The 23,638-nt window shown below is 49.1% G+C and overlaps 2 protein-coding genes across 2 annotated transcripts in view; both read left to right on the top strand.

Moving 5' to 3' along the window:
* ARPC2 (actin related protein 2/3 complex subunit 2) overlaps window positions 1-16,336 on the top strand; it is a 29,382-nt gene extending 13,046 nt beyond the window's left edge. The window contains exons 5-11 of the mRNA XM_082691564.1: window positions 903-948; window positions 4,724-4,910; window positions 5,542-5,635; window positions 11,090-11,216; window positions 12,671-12,771; window positions 13,206-13,306; window positions 15,878-16,336. Coding sequence (XP_082547690.1) covers window positions 903-948; window positions 4,724-4,910; window positions 5,542-5,635; window positions 11,090-11,216; window positions 12,671-12,771; window positions 13,206-13,306; window positions 15,878-15,902 — 681 coding nt within the window. The 3' untranslated portion in view covers window positions 15,903-16,336. The remainder of the gene's footprint in view (window positions 1-902; window positions 949-4,723; window positions 4,911-5,541; window positions 5,636-11,089; window positions 11,217-12,670; window positions 12,772-13,205; window positions 13,307-15,877) is intronic.
* Window positions 16,337-20,486: 4,150 nt separating this feature from the next.
* GPBAR1 (G protein-coupled bile acid receptor 1) lies at window positions 20,487-23,565 on the top strand. The gene is made up of 2 exons (XM_082691563.1): window positions 20,487-20,708; window positions 22,386-23,565. Exon 2 carries the CDS (start codon window positions 22,431-22,433, stop codon window positions 23,421-23,423), a length of 993 nt encoding a protein of 330 aa, XP_082547689.1. The 5' UTR covers window positions 20,487-20,708; window positions 22,386-22,430; the 3' UTR covers window positions 23,424-23,565.
* Window positions 23,566-23,638: the final 73 nt, after the last annotated feature.

Below are 23,638 nucleotides of genomic sequence, written 5' to 3'. Positions count from 1 at the left end.
ACAGAGAAACAGGAAGGTGTATAAAGGGCTCTTGTTTTATCATTTACTCCCCAAAGCTGGAGAGGAGCCAGTAGCAAGTATTTCAGGGTATAGGCAGGCATTTAGAGAGTACAGCCTTCTGTGGACCAACCAATATAAATAAATGGCTATGTGGTTCAGTGATCTCTTGTCTTTTGTCATAAAACCGATGAGCTAAATAATTTTAAGGCTTTCAAGATAAGCAGGCTGACTGGAATCTGTTCCCAGCAATTCTGCCTTTATCTCTTTACTCACCTGGGTTACTGGTTCAGCCTGTACTTGGTTGATAACTAACATAATCTATTCTCACTTGGGTTTGGCATCCTTTTGCATTCTTGAAAACAAAAGTGATTGTGTGTGATATATGGTCGGGAGGAGAATGGAGAACGTAAAACAGGTGTGACCAACTCCTAAAAGTTGAAAGATGAGCCTGGATTGAGAAACAGATACTAGATTAACCTTCTGGATTTTTTTTTTAACAAGGTTTTGGTTTTTCTGTTTTGTTTCTAAGATTTTATTTATTTATTTGAAAGCGAGAGAAAGAGCATGAGTAGGAGGGAGAGGGAGAAACAGGACCCCCCCCCCCCAGCTGAACAGGGAGCCTGGTGAGGGGCTCGATCCTAGGACCCTGAGATCGTGAACTGAGCTGAAGGCAGGTGCTTAACCAGCTGAGCCACCCAAGTGCCCCTAACCTTTTGGATTTAATCTTCACTCCGTGAGTGACTGGCTTGGCAGCTCAGATGTATCTGCTTCCCCTTGTATATCCAGTGTCCCATCCACCAAATGAAAAATTCTGATTTAGAAGGAGCTTGGCAAATATAGTGCTTTAAAAATAATGACATTATCATGACATTTGGATTAACATTTGTTTTTGTATTTTCTAGTTATTAAAGAGGGTGTACGGGAGCTTCTTGGTAAATCCCGAATCAGGTATGTAGTAATGCAACTAACTGTGGGGTGACATGGATAGAGACCTGTCCTGTTTGTACTCTGCTTTTTTTTAACCAAAGCATTTCATTTAAATACTGTGCATTCTACAAATATTTCTGCCTGAGCCCAGTTCGCACTTCAACTCTCTCCGTAAAAATAGCTTGTAAGGGACTTTGCTTTGTCCAGTAATGGTACGTAGCGTGGTTTGCAAAACTGATGTGGGTCATTTTTAGTGTTTATGTGGTGGAGCCAAGTGACTTAGAACCAGTGGGCCCCTTTTGTTTGCTCATGGTGATTAAATGCCTTTGAGACTGAGCAAACATTGGTTTTTACCCCAGCCCCTAATAACACCATTTTATGTACTCTGCACTTTTGGAGAAGGAAACATAACTGTTCTCACATTTTCCAGAAACAGAAATTTCAGTCCCTCCTTTTAATCTATTCTTTTTAATAAAGAATAAATAGCCTCTTCACAGCCAGAGGAATTGAAAAGCACCATGGCCTTCCTTGATTACAACAGCTATGTTCCTGCTGTTTTACAGGAAATTTAAAGCAGAAAAACTGAACAGTATTTTCATCCTCGTGAATAAGTGCTGGGCTCAGATTCTGCATTTAGCTGGGCCCCCTGATGAGGACCAAGTAGTTAAGTTCTTTTGAACATATTACTCACATTTTGTTCCTGTGGTACTTCGATTAGCAAATTGTTCTAAGGAGAGTTCATCTGTCTATTCACAGCTGTTATTTTCACTAGCTTATTTCCTTCCCCAACCTTTGTGTGGTTTTTGTTTGCTTATTTATTTTCATTTTTATAATGTGACATGCCTCACCAGTCCCAATAAAAGACCCTCCCCGGTCAGTCCCGATAGAAGACCTTCCCAGTCTTCTGTATGCTGTGGAAACAAAATAACAAATACAGAATGATATCTTTGGGATATAACTTGTTACTAGGGATACTGTGGGTGGGAGCATTGACTACAGTCCATAAGGAATACTGGAATGTTTTCATCCCCAAATAGATGGTAGAAATATATCAAGAAATAAAAACAAAAAACAAACAAACAAAATAACACTGTAGGCTTTAAGGGGATTCAAGGAATTTTAGAGAGAGAAGAAGAAAGAAAGGAAGACAGAAGCAGAACTAGACTAGAAAAAATCGTGTTGGAACTCATGGGCATGCTTGACATAGCTCAGATCCTACAGTCTCCCAGAACCACTGGAGTGTAACACAGAACTAATGTTTCTGTCCCTGAGCCTTTTCTTCTGCTTCCTGCTAAAAGCACAGGCCATTGCGAGATTGCAGACCTTGTGTTCATACAAGTGCAAAGTATAAATACATGTGAAAGTGATGTGTCTCCTCTTTTTCTGTGGGTTTATATAGGCAAGTTTGGGAGTCTTACCAGGCTCTACTAGATTTTTCCTTTTAATCTGTCCTCAGTATGTTCCTTTTCATCATATGAAAGCCTTACTTAGAGTCTGACTTGAGCTGTAGTTTTGTTTTATTTGGCTTCTTAAAACGAACAAAGCTCAACTTCATATATTTTCATTTTCTATCTAATTTTTAATCCTGTAGTCTGCTTCTCTGGTTTTCAGGTACCCAAAATGGAGTGATGATTGATATTACTTAATATTAGAGTGCCAGAAATATGCTCAGCACAATCTAGAACAGAGATTTAGATAGCCCATGTTCTCAGTGAAGCTCGATCCAACAAAAAACATACCTCCAGAATGCACTTGGGGAAAAAATTAAATAGTGACAAAGTATAAATGTTCAGGTACTCCATACGGTTCTGGTAAAATTATTCCCAGCAGTTACCTAGAATATGAAATGACCCTCAGTGTTGTACAGATACTCTTGCAAAGCCACCTGTAGGCTTTTTGCCTTGTATTAATTGTTTGATTAGCTAATTAGTTTCCCCAGCCATGTTTGCTGGAACTCCTACTTGACATGCTGTAAAGAGGGAGAATAGTAGGCAGTGGTCAGCAGACTTGGCTTTGGGTCCCATTTATTGATAACCTACTGTGTTCTGGGTACTTTAAAATACTTACACGCTCTAAATATTCCCAAGGGCCTCCCTGGTATAGCCACCCTTTTTATTGTTATTTTTATTTTTTTTTTTTTAAGGTTTTCTTTATTTATTTGAGAGAGAGAACAAGAGATAGCATGAGAGGGGAGAAGGTCAGAGGGAGAATCAGACTCCCCATGGAGCTGGGAGCCTGACGTGGGACTCAATCCTGGGACTCTGAGCCCAAGGCAGTCACTTACCCAGCTGAGCCACCCAAGCACCCTAGCCCCCCTTTTTAAATAGATGTAGGAATTATAGAGGTTAGGTAGTTTGTCCAAGGTCTTGAAGTGGCAAGACCCAGGATTTGGACCCAGTTCTGTTCAGTTCCAAATAGAGTTGCCTGTACCTCTGTATCATGCTGCATTTAGCATGGCACTCTGCTCCTTTGAACTTGTTTTCCCTTTAAAACGGGAACAACTGTATCTGGCCTGCCTACTTCAAAGAATTCTTACAGAGATCAAATGAAGTAAAATATTTTATTTTATTTTTTTTATTTATTTATTTGACAGAGAGAGATCACAAGTAGTCAGAGAGGCAGGCAGAGAGAGGAGAGGAGGAAGCAGGCTCCCTGCTGAGCAGAGAGCCCAATGCGGGACTCGATCCCAGGACCCTGAGATCACGACCTGAGCCGAAGGCAGCGGCCCAACCCACTGAGCCACCCAGGCGCCCCCGAAGTAAAATATTTTAAAACACTGTGAAATTTTGGGGGGTGCCTGGGTGGCTCAGTTATTAAGCGTCTGCCTTCGGCTCAGGCCATGATCCCAGACTGGGATCGAGCCCCACATCAGGCTCCCTGCTCAGTGGGGAGCCTGCTTATCCCTCTCCCACTCCCCCTGCTTGTGTTCACTTTCTCTCTGTGTCTCTCTCTGTCAAATAAATAAAACTAAAAAAAAAAAAAAAAAACCTGAAATTTTGATAGTATGTAGATATGAAAGCTTTTGGGGCAGTATATACATACACACACACACATTTAAATTTGTCCATACTTCACCACAAAAGGTTTACGATGGTATGTAAAGGATTTTTTGTTTTGTTTTGTTTTTTGTTTTAATTAAAAAGCTACCCAGGGGGGTGCCTGGGTGGCTCAGCAGGTTGGGCCTCTGCCTTTGGCTTGGGTCATGACCCTGAGATCATACAAGATCAAGTCCCACATCCCCACGTCAGACTCTCTCCTCAGCGGGGAGCCTGCTTCCCCCTCTCTCTCTCAGCCTTCCTCTCTGCCTACTTGTGATTTCTCTCTCTGTCAAATAAATAAAATCTTTTAAAAAATAAAATAAAATATCTTAGTAAAGAAAAATAAAGCTACCCAGCTGCTGACTTTGTGTTAGCACTTGGCAGTTAAACCGTCAGAGAAAAATACATAACTCCTATTATTATAGCTTGATAGCATACACAGGTGCCCCCTTCATTCCTGTGTCTGGAACACTAAATTTCTACTCAAAGTTCTGAATTAGGGCTGCTGCTTATTCCTTATTTGTAATCAGTTATCTTTGATATTGATTCAAATTTTTGCATAGCATTTGTTAATTAGATGTATATATTTACGGTGGTTATACAAGAATTAAAGTTTTATCTTAACCTTGAGAGTGGACAGCAATCTACCTGGGTTAAAAGTACAGACACTGAAACAAGATAAAATGTCATTAGAACCTGCAAAGTTTTTTGGGTTCGTTTTAAATATAACCACTTGTGGGTTTTTTTCCCCTCTCTAGGATACAATGTCTCTTTGCTATATGACCTTGAAAACCTGCCGGCATCCAAGGATTCCATTGTGCATCAGGCTGGCATGTTGAAACGAAATTGTTTTGCCTCTGTCTTTGAGAAATATTTCCAATTCCAAGAAGAGGGCAAGGAAGGCGAGAACAGGGCAGTTATCCATTATAGGGATGATGAGACCATGTGAGTATAGAACCTGGTCCCAAAGCCGGGGCAAGGCTTACGTGCCGTCACTGAAAGATACACATTAGGTCAGACCTTAATCTCTACTGTGTGAATCCCCCTAACATGTCTTTCTCATAAAGTTCTTTAAGCCAGGTTGTAGATGACAGGGGAAAAAAGGGGGCCATTTTCTGCTCTTCTCCACAGATACCAGTAGTTGGCAAAAGATGAAAGTGCTTTCCTTTAAGACACCACTATTGAAGGTCCCCTTTAGTCATATAGCCTGAGTGACAGGGAGAGGGGACCGTGTGTTTTCTGTGTTTGCAACTCTTGGATCATCTACATAGTAGGACTCTCCTAGTATATAAAGAAAGAAATGTTTTAAAGTGAAGATTCTGGAGTAACCCCAGATTCCATGTCCCACCACACAGACACGTCAGTACCAGCTCCTAAGGGTGATGGTCCTCTCCTGCCTCTCTGGGCGGGCATGTGTTACACTGACTCTGTTGGTCAGACATACTGAGTCTCCCTTGGCACACCTTGTTTTATGAACTAAGTGATTTAGGACTTACCGCCTCCTTCACTTGGAAATCAAGTTCTTGACAAAATCTCTTGCTGATTCTTCTTATCTCATGGGTTTTGTTCCCCTCAGGTACGTTGAATCTAAAAAGGACAGAGTCACGGTAGTCTTCAGCACAGTGTTTAAGGATGACGACGATGTGGTCATTGGAAAAGTGTTTATGCAGGTATGCAGCGGATGTCTTGTGGTGGGGCGGAGGGAGCACGGTGGCGTGCTGGTTTACACCTGGGCACCGAAAGCACACCGTGAGCATAGGAGAGAGAACGGGCCGCTCAGAGGGCGCTGACACTTGTCAGAGGTTTCGTCAGATAGCCTCCACAGAACTCACTGCGTGTCGTTTTTCCCTAGTGCCTTTTGCCTTTTTAGCACTGGACTGGAGAGTGAATTGAGGATTAAACATACTAACAGTATGACTGAGTTTTAAGCACCCTTGCTGCCATAGGGTCTTCATTTTTAAGCTTAGTCATGTTTCCTACCCTCTTGTGTTTACTGCAGTTTCTGGCAAGGTCCGTTCTTGGCTTGGTTTAGTTCTTCTCAGAACTGAGTCTCTAGATTCCTGAGCAGCAGGTAGTGTATCAGTAGGGCAGAGTCGGGGGGCAGACAGGGAGGCAGATTGGCCAGGGTTTGTCCAAGGTCACTGCAGAGCGCCTCCCTCAGAAGGAGCTCACCTGCCAAGGAGAGGAATGGGGCTGAGAGGGACATTTGGTAATTGGATTTCTGGTACAGTTGGACTCTAGTCTGATACAATACCCCACTGTGGCTTTGTCCTGCTGTCTGCTAACCAGCTGCTCACTCTGAGATAGGAGAGCTCATCGGTGAAGTGATATATTCAGGCTGATTTCTTCCAGGATGGCTCAGCATTCAGTAGCTAGTACGGCGGTTAGATTGTCAAACACCTTTTGTACATTCATCCTGTTCCTTGGGAGTGTAAGGAGATTTAAGAATTCTGAGACAGACTCTTTTTATTTTATGGGCTATTTTATGGGTATCCTCTCTAAGCGGCTAGGGACATACTCAAAAGTAAGAGCCTCAATTTCATCCATCTCTGGTGGCTTTTTGTGTTTAGTTTAATTAATCAGAAACTCTAATTTTGCAGTCACTATGCAGAAAAAATTGGAATATTGACACTTTCAGCATTTGAGAGCACTAAACTTTGACACAGAGAGAAAGAGTGTGTGTGTGTGTGTGTGTGTGTGTACATACACACAGATGTATAGACCTATATCTTGGGTCCTAAATGTAAGCCTCCAGACAGGCATTTCATCTGTTTTTAGGCGTAATTGACAAGGGAATTAAATGCAGTAGCTTAGAAATTGGGCTGAATCCAGACTGACAAACTAATTTTAAAAGCTATGAAGTATATATTTAGATTTGGCTGGTTTTTTACCAGTCTTGTTCCATTTTATTCCCAACGACATCTTAACTTATTTTTATGCTTTAAACAGACCTTATCTTGGAGAGCTTACAGGAGATTTGTTCCTTAGGAGAATTTTGTGTTTTTTTGCTTGTGAATTTAAACTTCTCCCTCAAAGTACATGTGATAGTACACTGGTCTCAAAGGGAAGAGGGAGTCTCTGCATTTTTGCACTGCCAGTATCTCTAGTTAGTGACTGGACTGGCACCGGGCAGCCCCATCTGGTGTCCAGGAATGTGGAAAGCCTATGCTTGGGAAGCCATCTGCCTTTCTTCCATCTCCACAGAGTCAGAGGCTGGGACAGTTTATTTGAAATGACCTTAGAAACCTGGGCTTATTTTGCTGGATTTTGCTCCAAAATAAATTATCTGAGAATTTTCCTGGACATTGTTACTTTAAATTCCCAGAACAGCGGGTGCCTAGCGCAGAATGCTGTGACTCTGGGATGCTGTTTGAAGTTCCTCCTGATAACTGACCTGCTGGCTGTGGGCCTTTGTGAGTTTCCCCCCTACCAGTGTGGACCTCCAACCTGGTTCAGAACATGATTGCTGTTTTTGTCCGTCAGCAGGCCAACTCTGACCGTTGCTGTCCTGCCTTTAAGAAGACAGGAGCTTCCATTCCCCACTCACATGGATATTCTAGTGTTTGCCTTTGGTGCACTATCTTCATTGGCATGCAAGCTGAGCACTAGAGAAAGTCTGGTAGATATCATGTCACTGCTCATTCTGTGGCAAGCACAAGAACAGTACAGTTTTGGAGATTAGCGTATGGTGAACTAGAATATTTTTCATATTTTTAGATCTTAACGTCAGCCCCCATAACCAAGAAAAGTTAAACATAGTCCACTGGTTTCTGTATGTTGGGGGACAAGACACAAGCTGTCTGCCTTCTAGGCAGGTATGAAGGTAGGATGTTGAGGACCCTGTCTACCTGGATGCCTGTGTGGTCATAGCTGCAGGATATTTTCCTGAATTGGGAGCACGGAGTCCAAGGAACTCTAGTAGATATTGCCAGACCCTCCACAGAAGTTGTGCCCTTTTGCCTCCCACCTTCAATGCATGAGAGTGCTCGATTTCCAGAGTATGTTGACAGACATTCAGATTTCTGCCAGTCTGATGAATTAAAAATGATATTTATATACTCTTGGGAATGAGGTCCCAAAATCTTTTCTTAATGTTGAAGGCTATTTATTTTTCTTCCCTTTGAGATGTCTCTATCCTTACCTATTTTTCTGTTGGGTTACTGATCTTCTCTATTTCTTTATATACTAGAGAGAATAGCCTTTTATCTATGTAGGAGTTGCAGATATTTTTTCCAGTTTGTCATTAGAGTTTGTGAGGGGGGGGGGGGTTGCCCTCAACGCAGAAGTTTATTTTCACAAAGTTCAGTCCATCCCTTCTGTGGCTCCTAGATTTTGAGTCATGGTTAGAAATGCCTTCCCTACTCCAGAATTTTAAAGAAATATACCTGTATCATTTCTTAGTATTTTTATAGTTTCATATTTTACACCTAATCTTTTGAAAGATGGTTCCATCATTTTTTTCTGAATGGCTACCCCCTGGTCTCAATAGTCATTGTTTCAAGGCCTGTGTTTATACTACCAATTGAAGGTGCTACCTTTATCATATACTCCATTTTTGTATATATTTGGATATATGCTGTATTTGCTATCATAAATTGTGCTTTGGTGGAAGAGAGAAATAGTATTGTGGTACTCAAAAGACATCCTAGTTGGAGGAAAAAGAAAGGCATCATTGCTGACAGATACAGGACAAAGACCCTAACAAGAAAGGAGAGCTATTTGTGTGGGTTGGTTGATTGTTTCTGAAGTATTATTTAAGAGAACGCAGCGAGAAGAAACAAAGATGGGAGGGAGCCCCAAATCAGAAGTGCATTGTTAACCAGATATAACGTGTGGTTTTCTGCACACAGAACCCAAGGAATCCGTGCTAATAAGTCACCATGGGTTTACACACACCCCATCTGGGTTTGAATGCCAACAGGCACCAGTGATTTGGAGTCTTCGAGAAACTTAATAAACACAAGAAAATGCTGGCAGTTATTATCTGTTCTATTTTCTCCCCATCCCCCAGGGGAGGGGCGCTAAAGAGTGAAAAAAGAAGTGAGAAAACCTCCCAACCCTTTGCAGAATGAAAAGTAATGTTTTCTAGAGATGGGTAATCTCAGAAGCTTTGCTTTAGGAATTTCCATTTTAAATGATCTTGACTCTTTCTCTGCCTCTCCAAATATTTTTCATTTGAGGAACAAATTTAAGAGGGAGCTAATAACCTAATCTGGCTGTGGTAGTTATCTTCCACCAAGCTCTAGAAGCCAGGCAGTGCCAGCTCAGGAGGCAGCATAGGGAAACAGGCAAGATCCCAGACTGGGCATTAGAATTCCTCAGATGTTACCCTTCTTTTGCTGCTAATTTGTTGAGGGCTTGCTGCCCTGTGCACTTTCTTCCTGCCTACAGGTGGAAGCGTAGTCCCTGTCCCTTCCTTTACAATGCAACAGCACTAAGTCAGCAAGGCTAGAAAGCGCTTGCTTTCATTCAGCAAGCCGTGTGCTCGCCGGCCTCTTTGAAAGAGAAGTAATGGATACAGAGTAATAAAGGAGGATCCTTGGCATGTAGAGCTTACAACCTGGTAGGGAAGCCAGACTGTTAGTGAATAATAAAGTGCCAAAGTAGAGACTTAGAAGACATGGGAAATGCTGACGAGACAGCAGCCAGCTGCCCGAGTATGCTGGAGATGGCAGGATAGAGGAGGTCATAGCTGAGCAGCAGCAGAGGAGCATCACAGACTGAACAGCCATGGAAGCTGCTTTTTGGTCCTCCTGACACTCCGAGGCATTACCTAGCCCTCGGTTCCATCCTTCTGCTATCATTCAGTGAATTTGGATGACCCTGTTCTGCCAGCATTGCTGGAAAATCTAGTTCTGTTTTTGCACATCTGGGTTGAGACAGGGATGCCTTGTATCACTTTGGTATGTACACGGGAATGTATGTGTTAGAAAAGCCTGTGGTTTGAAGATTAAAACATGTGAGGAATGACCTGGTTTTTACATCCTCATTTTCCTGTCCTTTGAAGAGGGTGGGGACATTGTCTTAGGGATGATTTGCTCTTAGGCAGAGTGGTGGTGATTGAATTCATCCAAGACCAGAATTAACGGTCAGGCTTTAATTTCTCATGTTACATAGGCGCCTTCTCTCAGGGATGAACCCTAAAACAACTCTGCTTCTTTAACTTCATTGTCTTCTGCCCCCAAGAAGGGCTTACATTTAGTCTGAAGTTCCATTTGGTGGATTCTAAACAGTAATGGTCTAAGATACCTCAGCAAAACAGGACTTAGGTGAAGGTCCAGAGCCCCGAAAAAGCCTGGTTTCAAGAAAGAGGAAGAAGCAGAGATGGGGCGGAAGGGGCGGTGGGGGTGGGTGAGAAATGGGCCAGCTCCTAACGGGCTTTCAGGCAAAGAGGAAGAGAGTTAAGATTTTATCTTGAGTCTTAAGCAAGCTAGAGCCTGGGTTCCATAGCACCCTGAGATTTTAAAGATTTCCTGATAAATACAGCCTCTCCACATGAAATCAAAAGAACCAAATCAGCAGTAGTCCTTAATCTCAATGTAAGCTGGTTCTCTCCTGCTTTGCAGTTTGTTGTCTGTTTAGTCTCAGATGGACTTTTATTGCCTCTTTAATTGCCTCTGGCCTTGCAAAGCAAGAGAAAGGAAAGGGGATTAAGAACGTTCTCATCAGAGGCGCCTGGGTGGCTCAGGCGGTGAGTGTCTGCCTTCAGCTCATTCAGGATTCCAGGGTCCTGGGATGGAGCCCCACATCTGGCTCCCTGCTTGGTGGGGAGTCTGCTTCTCCCTGTCCCTCTGCTCCTCCCCACTCTCTCTCTTTCTCTCCTTCCCCCTCCCTCCCTTCCTCCCTCTCTTTGTCTCAAGTAAATAAATAAAATCTTAAAAAAAATTTTTTTTTAAAATGCTCTCATCACATTTTGAAGATCAGCTTTGTTAAGGACTCCGTGGTCTCTGCTTTTTGAGTCCAGATCGTGTGGGTAGCAGGTGGCACTGTCCTACATCGTGCCAGGTGTTTCTTAGCTGTCTGCCACTCTGGAGTGCTACAGAGGGCACACCCCATGGGGCCAGCCTTGTAGTGGAAGCTGCTGTTCTCCTTACGTCAGATTCTTTCCTGCTTGCTTTGTTCAGGAGTTCAAAGAAGGCCGCAGAGCCAGTCACACAGCCCCGCAGGTCCTCTTCAGCCACAGGGAACCGCCTTTGGAGCTGAAGGACACCGATGCTGCCGTGGGCGACAACATTGGCTACATTACCTTCGGTGAGCGGCATGGGGGGTGCCTTCCTGCTGCAGGAGGCCTGAACAGGGACAGGGCTTTGTTAAAATGGGGAAGGGGCAAAAGCAGGCATACCAGATCATTCTGTGCCAGTGCATTAACTGTGGGAAGGAGTGCCATAGTCCTCTTTTTTATTCCCCGTTTTTCTTAAATGCTGGGAGAAAAAAAAATCTAGCCCCTGGTGTCAGGTGTTAAGACTTGGGACCACAAAGCAGCTGGGTGGGAGGGAGTTCTCTGGCATTTGGCGTTTCTTGGTTTTTTGCTTCCTGAGCCAGCGCTCCAGCCATGATTCACTTATTCCACTGAAGAAATTCAAATCTTCCCTTATGGTTGTTCCAGACCAGTGAGCTGGCTCGTGATTATAGCTGACAGTTTGAAATAACCGCTTGTTCACACTTGGCACCGGATGCCACTGAGATGTTGCCTTTTGTGAGATTGAAGTCCCCTCACTCCTGATGGTGCACCTGCTGATTGGTGATGAGCCCGCCAGTTTACCATGTTTCCTAAAATCCGAGCTACACATTTTCTGTCGTGTGACGTCTTTGAGGTTGGAATACAGCTTACAGTTCGCATATGCCCCATGCTTTAGTTGGTAGCCTTTCTCTCTGTGGTGCATATAAACGGTCCGGTCGTTGGCATCTTAGATCCTAGGCCACATAGTTACCTCTGGTTCTGGTGTTTGTTTCTTCTCAGGGCAAATGGACACCGGGGTCCCACCCTTTCTTCTGAGGTATTCCTTTTCATGTTAGCAAAGCCACCTACTTGGAGGATTTTACTGTTGCCGAGACCACTGAGTAGAGTAGGTGCAGGAGATGGGGAGGATTGCAGAAAGCTGAAAGGAGGGGTGAAGAGAGCAGAGTGGCTGCAGGGAGCTTCAGTGCATGGTGCCCTGGGAGGGGTTTTTCTCATGCCCGGCCAGAGCAGCTCCTGCTGCCTATTCTCATCAGGAAAGTTGAGGTCCTTGGAGCTTACAATGTTTAGTGTTCACAAGACCACTGAATCTTCTGAAACCAAGTGCCTCTGAAGGCCAAGTCACCATGGATGGAGGATAAGCAGGCTGTTTCCTCATGCTGATGTCAAAGATAAGGTGTTTTCTCCAAAGTCACCCCCACCCTCCCAGCCAGTGGTCCCACCTTCTCAAGAGACCATGACCTAGAGTGATGCCGGCACTAAGCCCTTTCTTAGGGGAGCCCTGGTTTTCTGCCATCACCTCCTCCATTTTCCTTGACATAGCCTCCATTTGCACTCACTGGGACCCGCCTTGTTGTAGTACTTATCCCTTCCTTGCTGGAGGAGAACACCTTGTCAGAGCCTGGGCTTAGTGAAACAAGTGCATTCTCCTCAGGCAGGGAGAGATCGGAGCTGACTGTAGGCTCTGATCTTGCCACCCTTTGGCCTTGATGTTACCCTGACGTCTTATCTGTGTCCCTGCCCGCAGTGCTGTTCCCTCGCCACACCAATGCCAGTGCTCGAGACAACACCATCAACCTGATCCACACGTTCCGGGACTATCTGCACTACCACATCAAGTGCTCTAAGGTGAGGCGGCACCTCGGGCCTGTGCTCCAGGTCATTCTCCACCGGAGTTAATGGCTCAAAAGTCATTTCTGCGTGGGCTGCACCTGGCTGCCTCAGTCAGTAGGGCATGTGACGCGATCATGATTACGGTTGTGAGTTTGAGCAGCATACTGCAGGTAGAGTTTACTTTTTAAAAAAAAAGTCATTCCTATAGTCCAGGCTGTTGCTATGAACTCTAATGGTTCTGGAGACTTTAAGATCCCATGGCCTTCCATCTCTCCCCACTACCTCTCTGCACAGTAGAGAGATGAACATATGTCTCCAGAAAGGGTTGCCCTCTGGCTTCCCTGCATGGACCTTTGTCAGGCCCAGGGCATATGTTCCCCGACCTTCCTGAAAGCAGAGCTGTCTTTCTAGCACATGACTGCTTCAGTACCCATTGTGTTTGCTCCCAGGCCTATATCCACACACGTATGCGGGCGAAAACATCTGACTTCCTCAAGGTGCTGAACCGTGCACGTCCAGATGCCGAGAAAAAAGAAATGAAAACAATCACGTGAGTAGGGCGGTCTCACAGGCAGGACCACCCTCCTTTCCCGATTGCACCAAGAGGAAAATAGTGGATGTGGGTGACCTGGCCCTCCAGGTGTCTGGTAGCTGCTGCCTACATGGGAAAGGCAGGCAGGGTCGGGCCTGGAGCCACCTGACTGACTGAAAATGGGATGGACAGGTTTTCAGTCCTGATTGGGCCGGGATGGATTCCCTTGTTTCCACATCTTTGTGAGCTAGCAAAATGTCAGCTAGGGAAGACAAAAAGGGACCTTTTTACTGAGATGCACTATGTTCTCTTTGGGCCTGAGTTAAGAGGTCAGTCCTCAGGGTCTTCCTGGAAAAGGGAAGAGATTTGCTTACAGACATTTAGCTGAGTTAACGGGCCTGCAGCCACCCCCTATTTTTATCCTCTGCTCTGCTGCTTGGCAGGAAGTTGCATGGAGACAGAGTTATCTTTCTCAGGGATAGAAATGCTGAATAGCACTCCCATGTGTGGCTCCGTGCAGGAGAGGCCAGCGTGGCCTGGAGCCTAGTTAGGGATTAAGGTCTTCAAGCAAAATGTCAGGTTTGGATGCCCCTTCTGGTGAAATTTAGGCGATCCTGTTCTCAAGGAATAAGTGCTTATCTGCCAGCTTCTGTGCCCATTAAACTCAGGTCTTGAGGTGAACTAAGCTTCTGCCCACCCCTCCCAACCAGCATATTTGCCAACACCAACTCCTCTCAGGGATGACCTTTGGCAGGTATGGTGTGCACAAGGCTCCGAGTTCTCCCCTGGCACATGAGGCCTCTCCTGCCAAGCTAGTTTCTGCTGCCACTTGACAGGATAAGAGAGGCGCCTGACTCTTGGTACCGGAGCTGAGGGTTTTCAGTCTCGGGAACATCAGAGCAGTGAAAGTCACTCCCAATTTCCTTGGGTAGAGGCTTATAAAAGCAGTGGAAGTCATTCCCGATTTCCTTGGGCAAAGGCTTTAGAGGCTAGGTAGTAACTCGCTGTAGCTCCTGCCCAGAGCCTCAGGAGGGGTGTTCAGGCTGTAGTTGGGTCTTCTGCTTCCAGAGAGGTGTCCAGAAGCCATGGTGGCGAATTCACAGCGTCACCCCTTCTACTCCGCAGCTCTGTGGCAAGGCCAGACATGGGCAAAACCAACACTGTGGGGAGGGCATATGTCCTGGGACACAAACGCTGTTTCCACCTCTTCTAGAACCTGGCCTCCCTCCTGGAGTTTCCAAGGTCCCCTGCCCCTCTGGCTTTCCATGGAACCGCTCTTGTCACTTTGGTGACCTCAAGCGTAAGGCAGCCAATGCTGTGCTGTTTCCAGGGCCAGTGGAGAGACTGGCTGGGAGGTGAACGGGCAGCTGGGCACAGCAGAAGGAAGCCTGACCCGTCAGTCCGTCACACACCAAATAGGAAGGCTGGCCTCGTAAATAGGCCATAAGGGCCTGCCTGTGTCATCCTTAGCCCTGTAACTTCTCGTCTGTTCAGAAGAGCCCACCAAGGCAGCCACCACCCAGTGTCTCCCCACAAGGGTTCTCCCCTGTCCTGGTAAGGAACTGGGGAAAGGTAGATCCTTAAATTGTCCGTAAACCTCCTTCCTGGGGCTTAAAAAGAGCAGCTCTGCCTTTTTCTGTTCTGTGACCTCTCTTTAGCAGAGATGGGCCCCAAAAAGGAGGAGGGGGAGGCAAACAACCATATCCAAGCTGAAAACCAGGTTGTGTTACTAAGGATGAGTAGGAGAAGCCAGGACCCCCACCCCCCACTCCCGGCAGCAGAAACGGGCTGCATGGAATAGGATGGTTTCCTGGCTTGGTGCCCTCTGCCGGAATCGAACACTCAGGAGCTTTGCATGGCGGGATGGGGCTGTGGGGGAAACACTACAGTTTCAGTCTGGGCTGGGTGAGACATTCAGGATAGGAAAATTTAGCCCCCAATCTTTGCCCCAGTTTCCCATAGTTCTCAGCCCCAGCTTCCAGGCTGCTTTACCAAACGACCTCTGTCTTCAGGAGCTAGCCTGTTCCCAAAGCTGGCCCTTCCAGAGTAATACTGGATGGGACAGAAGACCAAGATTCAGGAGCCTAAAGTCAGGCGAGTGTTCTGTAACCGAGTGTATGGTCACTGCAAGGCAACACACAGCTCCTGTACTTGGAAGTTTCGAGCATCCTGATCCTTGGGGACAGATTGAAGGAGCTGCTCTCTGTGAGCCTGAAGGGGTGTAAGCTATGTAAGAGAGGCCCTGAGCTCTCGGCCTGGAAGAGGGTTGAGTCCTGACTGAAGTTCGAGTAGGTCTAGGCCATCCAGACACCATGGGCCAGGGACTGTCCTGTCTAGCTTGGTACATTGAATGTCCTTGCGGGCTTGGCACAGGTGCTCCCTGGTGTCCCCAAAGTGTTCAGCAGGAGGAAAGCTGATGAAGTCTCTCTGGGAGCTGGGGCTTATTCCAGGCCTAGAGTTCCCACAGCCTCTAAGGAACTTACTCACCTATGTCTGGTGTCCCTGGGATCACATCCCCAGTCCAGGAGTGTGGGGCGGCAGGACAGGTGAGCCAGAAACTGGCCTTCACTCTTCTCTCTGCTTTTGAAGGGGGAAGACGTTTTCATCCCGCTAACTCTCGGGAACAGGAAGAGGAGGCGGCTGGCAGCTGAAGGCGGGAACACTTGCTGCTGGATAATCGTAGCTTCTCAACGTTGCCCCTCTTCAGGTTCTTACGGGATTCTCCGTTTTGGTTCCATTTTTGTACACGTTTGGAAAATAATCTGCAGAAACGAGCTGTGCTTGCAAGGACTTCATAGTTCTCAAGAATTAAAAAAAGAAAAAAAGGATTTCCACTTGATCAACTTAATTCCTTTTCTTTACCTTCCCTCCCTCACTCCCTTGCCTTCCTCCCCTTTTCCAAGCTGTTGCGCTTTGCAATATGTTACTGGTAATGAGTTGCAGGATAATGCAATCTTAACTTGTTTTCTCCTAAGTATTTGAGTTCAAAACTCCTGTATCTAAAGAAATACGGTTGGGGTCATTAATAAAGAAAATCTTTCTATCTTACATGAGAATTTGCTGGGTTTCTAGACTGAATCCGAAAGGGGGGGTGGTGGAGAGTACACATGGCGCTGCCCTTAAACTACAGACCCAAATCTGGGAAACCTTAGACCACGAGTCCCTCAACCACCCTTTAGAAGAGAGAGAGGATGGCTGGTTAGTGAGCTCTTGGTTGGCGGTTCTCAGTAAATGTGAACGTGCTTCCTGTAAAGCCTGCTTGTTACCAAGTCTGGCTGGCTGTGGCCGAGAAGCTTCCGGGACTGTGATAGTCACATAAGTGTTTTCTGGCTTTTTTTTTTTTTTTTTTTAAGATTTTATTTATTTATTTGACAGAGACAGCAAGAGAGAGTACAAGCAGAGGGATTGAGAGGGGGAGAAGCAGGCTTCCCATTGAGCAGGGAGCCCAGCTCAGGGCTCAATCCCAGGATTTGGGGATCATGACCTGAGCTGAAGGCAGATACTTAAGGACTGAGCCCACCTAGGCTTCTCCTGGCTAGTTCTTTAATTATGGATAATACACAAGATTTCCCACAATGAGTTCTGTGGCATGTGTTGTTCTGCAGGACATTGATGGGTGTTAGGGTGTGGGCCCAACGTAGACTAACTGGCCACCCTTTCTCTTCCCACACAGGATCCCATAAGACTGGCATTCCGCAAAATTTCCTTTGGAGAGATGCTTGCCTAACAGTACCATGCCTAGAAATGTATGCTGGCCCCTAGCTAGCAGGACAATGATCCCCAAAATAAAATCGTTCAGAATATTCAGTAGAGAATGTTAGGAGCACTTGAAATGGTCTAAGGGCCATCCTGGCAGTTTTTAGCTTCTTGCTTTCCCTTTTAACTTGTCTCCATCTAGTGCAGTGTGTTTCAGACTGGTTTTAAGATTCATTCGTGAACTGTGAGCTGTCATGATATTTTTGTTTCCTGAACTGTTATGAGATGACTGTAGGTTCATATGCAGCCGTGAAGAAATAATATAGAATTTCTGTGTGCCCTTCACCCAGCTCCCCCCAGTGGTAGCATCTCGAATGACTGTAGTGTGGTATCTCAGCCAGGACCCTGTCCACAGTCTGGCCTGTGTGTGTCTGTGTGTGTCGGCAGGGAGGGGCGGGGGGGCGCGATGTATTTCTGTATTTCTGTCACATGTGTAACTTCATCACTGGGTTATTTGTTTGTTTTTGTTTTTGTTTTTGTTTTGAAGATTTTATTTCTTTGAGGAGAGAAAGAGCAAACACAAGTGGTGGGAGGAGAGTAGCAGTCCCCCCACCCCCACCACAGAGATAAGAGCTCAGTGCAGAGCTCAATCCCAGGACCCTGAGATCATGACCTGAGCTGAAGACAGAGGCCTAACCAACTGGGCCACCTGGTGCCCCAGCTTTTTCTTTTTTTTTTTTTTTAATGGACTAGTATAGATGAGAGTGTATCACATTTCTCAAGGGTAAGTATTGGTTTTGGAATGTGTTTTGGTTATGTACACACGTCTTAATTAGATTATAAAAAGCCCCCCCCCCTTTTACTCTGGGTCACAGTCAAGAAATCTGAAAGCTGTAGGTCATTCAGTCACCCAGTCATTTCAGACTCCACTGAAATGGGCTCTCAGCTGGGGACATAGCTCAGTCCCCATCCCAACAAACCTGTGCACTGGGGAGGAGTGACCCCTTGTACCCCACTTCTGGTGGTGGCAGAGATGGAGAAAGCAGTGTTGGCCGCTGTGTCAGCCCTCTCCCACTACTTAGCAGTTGCCATCTCCATTCCCTTTGGTCTCATTGGAAGTGAAGACTCTTGAGTTCAAGCAAAGCTATCCACTCCTGGGATTGCTGAAAGCACTGTAGTGGCTCTGAGGGGCCCGTGTTGAACCTGGCTTAACCCTAACAGGAAGGACCAGAGTGTCTTCTGGCCAGAGACCTTGGCCTCAGGGCTTCCGGAGGCCAAGGTCCTGGCTAGGCTTGTGCCCAGAGCCCTCCAGAGGCTCCCAGGGGCTTGTCTACTCTTGCCTAGGGGGGAGTGAAGAGTTGACAGTGGTCCCTGGAGGGCAGCCAGGATCCAGAAAGCCCTGGAACCGCCTCCCTTCCACAGGTCCCATTAGCGAGTACCCCAGCCCCTGTACACCACTCCCGCCCAGCGCTATCTCAGCAAAGAGCTTCAAATAGGAGGCCCAGGAGGATTCCCTGGCAGGCCTGGGCCCCACAGTAGAGGCTCTGCAGGAGGAGAGGAGAATGGGGACCACAGAGGTCAGCCTGCAGCTAGAATGGAGGGTCTGGAAACTATCTGCACCACAGCCCTCCTATGGGCCACGGGGAGAAGGCTGGGGTTGAGTCCACGCTAGAGTTGGGTGAGAGAGCAGAGAAGGCCTGGATGGTCCAGTGAGGAGACAGGACCCAGGCTTCCTGGCCCCTGCTGCCTAAGCCACCCCCTTCGGACGTCATCCCACACACAGTGTTTAGACAAAGCAGTGAAGAAGAAACACAGACATCCTGGATCCCTTAGGGAGGAGGCCAGGGCTGGGAACAGAAGGAGGTCTGTTTATTCCTGGCAGTCCTACATCTGAGGGGCCGCACACCCACTTCTGTCCAGGCCCCAGGCTGAACTCTCCCAGAGCCTCTGACTTCTGCCCGACCAGATAGCGTGGGTCTGAGGGCCGGCTGCTGGAAGCCAGCGTCCTCTGGCCGCCAGCTTGCTGGAGGAGGGGTTTGAGGCTGGATGCTTTCCTCTTCCCACTTGCTGTCCTAACAGAAGTCCTGTCTCCCCAGTTCCCCCAATCCTCTGCAGGATGGGCAGAGCTAGACCCTTCGGGTCCACAGCCTTCAGCTCAGGTCTCCTCTCCCTGCCCTTCCTCACCGAGGGCACCGAAGTCCCCATCTCAGTCTACCTGCGCTCTTGAGCAGGGAAGTCTTTCCCCATGTCTCATCTCCAGCTTTCTTGCTGCAGTTGCTACCAGCTCCCTCACGCTTCAATCTGCTTCTCTCTGGCACCCCAAGGCCTCACTTGATACAAGTGAAAATTGGAGCATCACACTTCTTGTCTCCCTAGCCTTGAACTTGCCCTTCTGTACCGACTCCACTCAGTGTCTCTGTGGAGCTGAAGTGCCCTTCTCCTCTTGCTTTTTGTGAGCTCTCGATCTGCCTTTCTCTACAGAGTTCTTAGAGGGGGCAGGTGGCTGGAGGGGAGCGACAGAGGGCAGGAATCCTGAAAATGTTAATAACAGCCGTCTGGGGGCCTAGTGTTTATCTAAGTCTTCACCACACATTAGCTTGGGGTTCATCTCGCCATAGGTGAGCACAGTACAAGCCCCCTTCTACAGATGAGGAAACGAAGGCAAAAGAACTGGAGTAATTTTCCCAAGTTCACACAAAAGGGGGAAAAAAAAGATCCCGCGATTCTAAGATTCATACCCAGGCTTTCTGCCTCCAACACTGGCTCACACCTCTTACTCATCACGGAGGCCTCCTGTTAAGTGTCAGGCTGTCAGGCACTGGGATATATAGAGTCACATGTTACTCTGTGTTAGTCCCCAACACCCCAGAGAGGTGCTTTTACTTGTATTTTACACATGGGAAAATTGAGGCGCAGGAGTAGCTTGTCCAAATGCCACACCTCCTAGCCCAGAGCCACTTTTACCTCCTATCCCAGAACTAGACTCAAAGCAGTTGAGAAAAGTATAGAATGACCCGATTCTAGAAGGAAGTTTGGCTTTATAAACCGGAAGGCCCACCAGGTGATAGGATGGAAGGATCCTCAAGCTCCAAACAGCCCCACCCCTGCCACCATCAGATACTGCTTTTTTCCCAATTAACTTAACGGAGCTGGGTGTGCTGTTGGCTGGTCCGCAACCCCAGGGGTTTATAACTCATCAAATGTAAATGTATTCGTTGGGACAAGAAGCAGAAAGGAGTAGCTGAAACCCTGATTCCTCAAATTCTGATTCCTCGCTGACTGGATTGCATTTCTCAGATTAGCTAGGCGCGTGGCAGGTGACCGGGCTCCCCTGAGGTAAGGGATCTGCCACCTCAGTGGCAAGCTACAGCTGGTGGCTGGGGAGGGGGCACACAGGTACAGGAGAGGGGGAGGGCACTGGACAAAGACGGCCAGCCTCCTGACTCCTGCCGCCTAGCCAGTGCCAGGCTCCACCCCTGAGAGGCGGGGCCAGGCTGAGCCCCACCACCCCCAGCTCCAACCCTCCAGAGCCCAGGCTGGGGCAGAGCCTGGGCAGCAGAGAGCCTGGGGCCCTGCAGTACCCGCAGAGTGGAGGCACCATGCCCTCACCGGCCACAGGGACCACAGACCGCGCAGGAAGCCCTGCAGGCCCGCCTACAGCAACTCCCTGACCCCCAGGGGCAAGCCCAGGCTGGGCCAGCAACACCTGCCTTCCAAGAGCCATGTGAGTAGCTACGCCCTCCTCCCTGCCCCCCTCCACGCCCTCTGCCCCCACCAAGCACCCAACCTCACCTGGAGACCTCAGCCCCAGGTCCTGAAGAGGCCATTGCAGCCAGCCCAAGCCACCAGAGCCTCCACGGTGTGCAGGTCACGGGCCAGCACACCACACAAGGTGGCCCAGGTGCCAGCCCTGCCTTTCATGCTGCTCCTGGGGAGGAGGGGTGGGTCTCCCACCAGGGGAGTGCTGGGACCTCCAGCCCCGGACAAGAGTCCAGGTTTGAAGTCAGGGCCCCTGAGGTCTCATGGGGTTTAATAAAGTTTGTGGCGCAGGGACAAAGGGAACAGAAACTAAAGGGCGTGCTAGAGAGGGAAGGATGTCCTGGGTAGAGGGCTCAGCGTGAGGGGTGGGGGAAGTTGAGGAAGAGGAAATAAGCTGAGGAGAGGGGAGAGGGGCAGTAGCTTGGCAGGCCTTGGTGGGTGGGGGGAGCTGGAGAGAGGACGGTCCTGAGCTCAGGGAGACATGGGTGCCCTCAGATCCGATGACTTGGGGGTGGGAGCAGGTAGGAATCCTTTCCTTATTGACTTTAATCCTAGCAACAGGCGCTGCTCTCCTGCCGACAGTAGCAGGAGTTTCCCCCTGGGCCTGGACCCTTCCTCCTCCCCACATGTGGCCTTGGGGCCGGGGTGCCGGAAGAACCGAGGAAGGAAAGGACTGGGCCAGATCAGAGTCACAGAACGGCCAGACCCTGCCCTCGGGCTCCTCCTGCCAGCTCCCGGAGGTGTGGGAGCTATCCTCCTTGCGGCTGGCATCCTCCTCCTTCCTGGCGATTCCTCTCTTCCTCCAGTTCCCAGGAAGGGCTCTGTTGCTAGTGTGGTGCAGATGAGTCAAGTTTATGGGCTGGAAGTCCTACCCAGAGGCTGCTCACTGAGCTGTAATCATTACGTACTGAGGGCGGGGTGGTGGGGGTAGGGGGCGGGTTAGGGGAACAAGACAACCTGCTCATTGCTGCCTTCCGTGGCTGTGGCCTGTCACTGACTCAGGTGTTCAGCCAGCCCTGCCCTTGCCTCTGCCTCACTCACTTCTGCCCTGACCCCCCAATCCTTAGCAGCCTACCCTCTCCCAGGGCTCCGGTGCCAACCAGGCTGGGAGCATCCGAGGACGGGGACCCCTCCTTCATCAGAGCACCCACCCCTAGCCCTGGCCCCAGCCCAACCTGAAGGAGGCTCTCAACTGATCAATGGCCAGAAGCCACGACACACCAGCCAGACCCTGTTCTCCCTTTTGGCCAATGTGGAGGCCTTGTCTTGTGGAGGCCGGGATGGACAAAATGCTCTGGGGCTTTGGGGCTGGGTGGGTCCACCCTTTAGTCTAAATGGAGGCTGCCCAGAGAGGGTGGGATGGGTAATAGCACTGGCCAACACGGGTAGAGCCTGGGGAGTTGGGGGAATACAGCTGCCCCTCAGCTCCAGCCCGTGGCCAGCACGCTGGGCATACTTGTTGCTAGAGGGGACCTCTTAAGAGAAGCCCAGAATATGAATTTTTATGTAAATTTCAATAGGCAGTTATTTGGGGGGGAAAAGTGTTCTCAGCAAACAAGATAAGGGCCCACAGCCTGCTGCTGTGCGCCCTCTGGACGACTGCCCAGCACCCCCTAATTCTGGCTGCCCATCTCTCATTCAGGCACGCTGGCTGCTGCTCCAGGCCTCCCCTGTCCCCAGGCCAAAGATGATCCCCAACAGCACCAGGGAGGCACCCAGCCCGGTTCCCACGGGGGCCCTGGGGCTCTCCCTGGCCCTGGCCATCCTCATCATCGCCGCCAACCTGCTCCTGGCCTTGGGCATCGCCAGGGATCGGCACCTGCGCCGCCCACCCGCTGGCTGCTTCTTCCTGAGCCTGCTGCTGGCCGGGCTGCTCACAGGACTGGCGCTACCCGTGCTGCCCGGCCTCTGGAGCCAGAGCCACCTAGGCTACTGGTCCTGTTTCTTCCTCTATCTGGCGCCCAATTTCTCCTTCCTGTCCCTGCTCGCCAACCTCCTGCTGGTGCACGGCGAGCGCTACATGGCAGTGCGGCAGCCCCTGCGGCCCCGCGGGAGCACATGGCTGGCCCTGCTCCTCACCTGGGCCGGGCCCCTGCTCTTCACCAGCCTGCCAGCCCTGGGGTGGAACCATTGGGCCCCCGGCACCAACTGCAGCTCCCAGGCTGTCTTCCCAGCCCCCTACCTCTACCTTGAAGTCTACGGGCTCCTGCTGCCCGCTGTGGGGGCCGCCGCCCTGCTCTCTGCCCGTGTGCTGGCCATGGCTCACCGCCAGCTGCAGGACATCCGGCGGCTGGAGCGGGCAGTGTGCCGTGGCGCGCCATCGGCCCTGGCCCAGGCCCTCACCTGGAGGCAGGCGAGGGCACAGGCCGGGGCCACGCTGCTCTTCGGGCTGTGCTGGGGGCCCTATGTGGCCACCCTGCTCCTCTCAGTCCTGGCCTTTGAGCAGCGCCTGCCGCTGGGGCCAGGAACTCTGTTGTCCCTCATCTCACTGGGTAGTGCCAGCGCAGCAGCCGTGCCCGTGGCCATGGGGCTGGGGGATCAGCGCTACACAGCCCCCTGGAGGACGGCCGCCCGCAGGTGCCTGCGCATGCTGCCCAGAAGGACCCCCCGCACTGGGCCTGGCCCCCGCACAGCCTACCGCACCAGTAGCCAAAGCAGCGTGAACCTTGACTTGAACTAGGGGAAGGGCCTCTGCTGGCTCCTACTTGAAGCATCTGTCCATCTCCGCCAGGAAGGCAGTCTCCTCTTGTCTCCCCGGCCCTGCATCAGAGGCCCTGCCCTTATCTGACCCTACCCTGACCTAATAAACTCTGGCCAGGTCACGATTATCTCATTCTGCTTCTCCGAAAGGGGGTGGGGAGAGAACTAAAGTCAGATGTGCATCCACAGAGATCC

Source organism: Mustela nivalis (assembly GCF_964662115.1).
Source record: "Mustela nivalis genome assembly, chromosome: 11".
In the NCBI taxonomy this organism is placed as follows: domain Eukaryota; kingdom Metazoa; phylum Chordata; class Mammalia; order Carnivora; family Mustelidae; genus Mustela; species Mustela nivalis.
The sequence above is the reverse complement of the archived record's forward strand: the minus strand, read 5'-3'. Positions and strand labels throughout refer to the sequence as shown.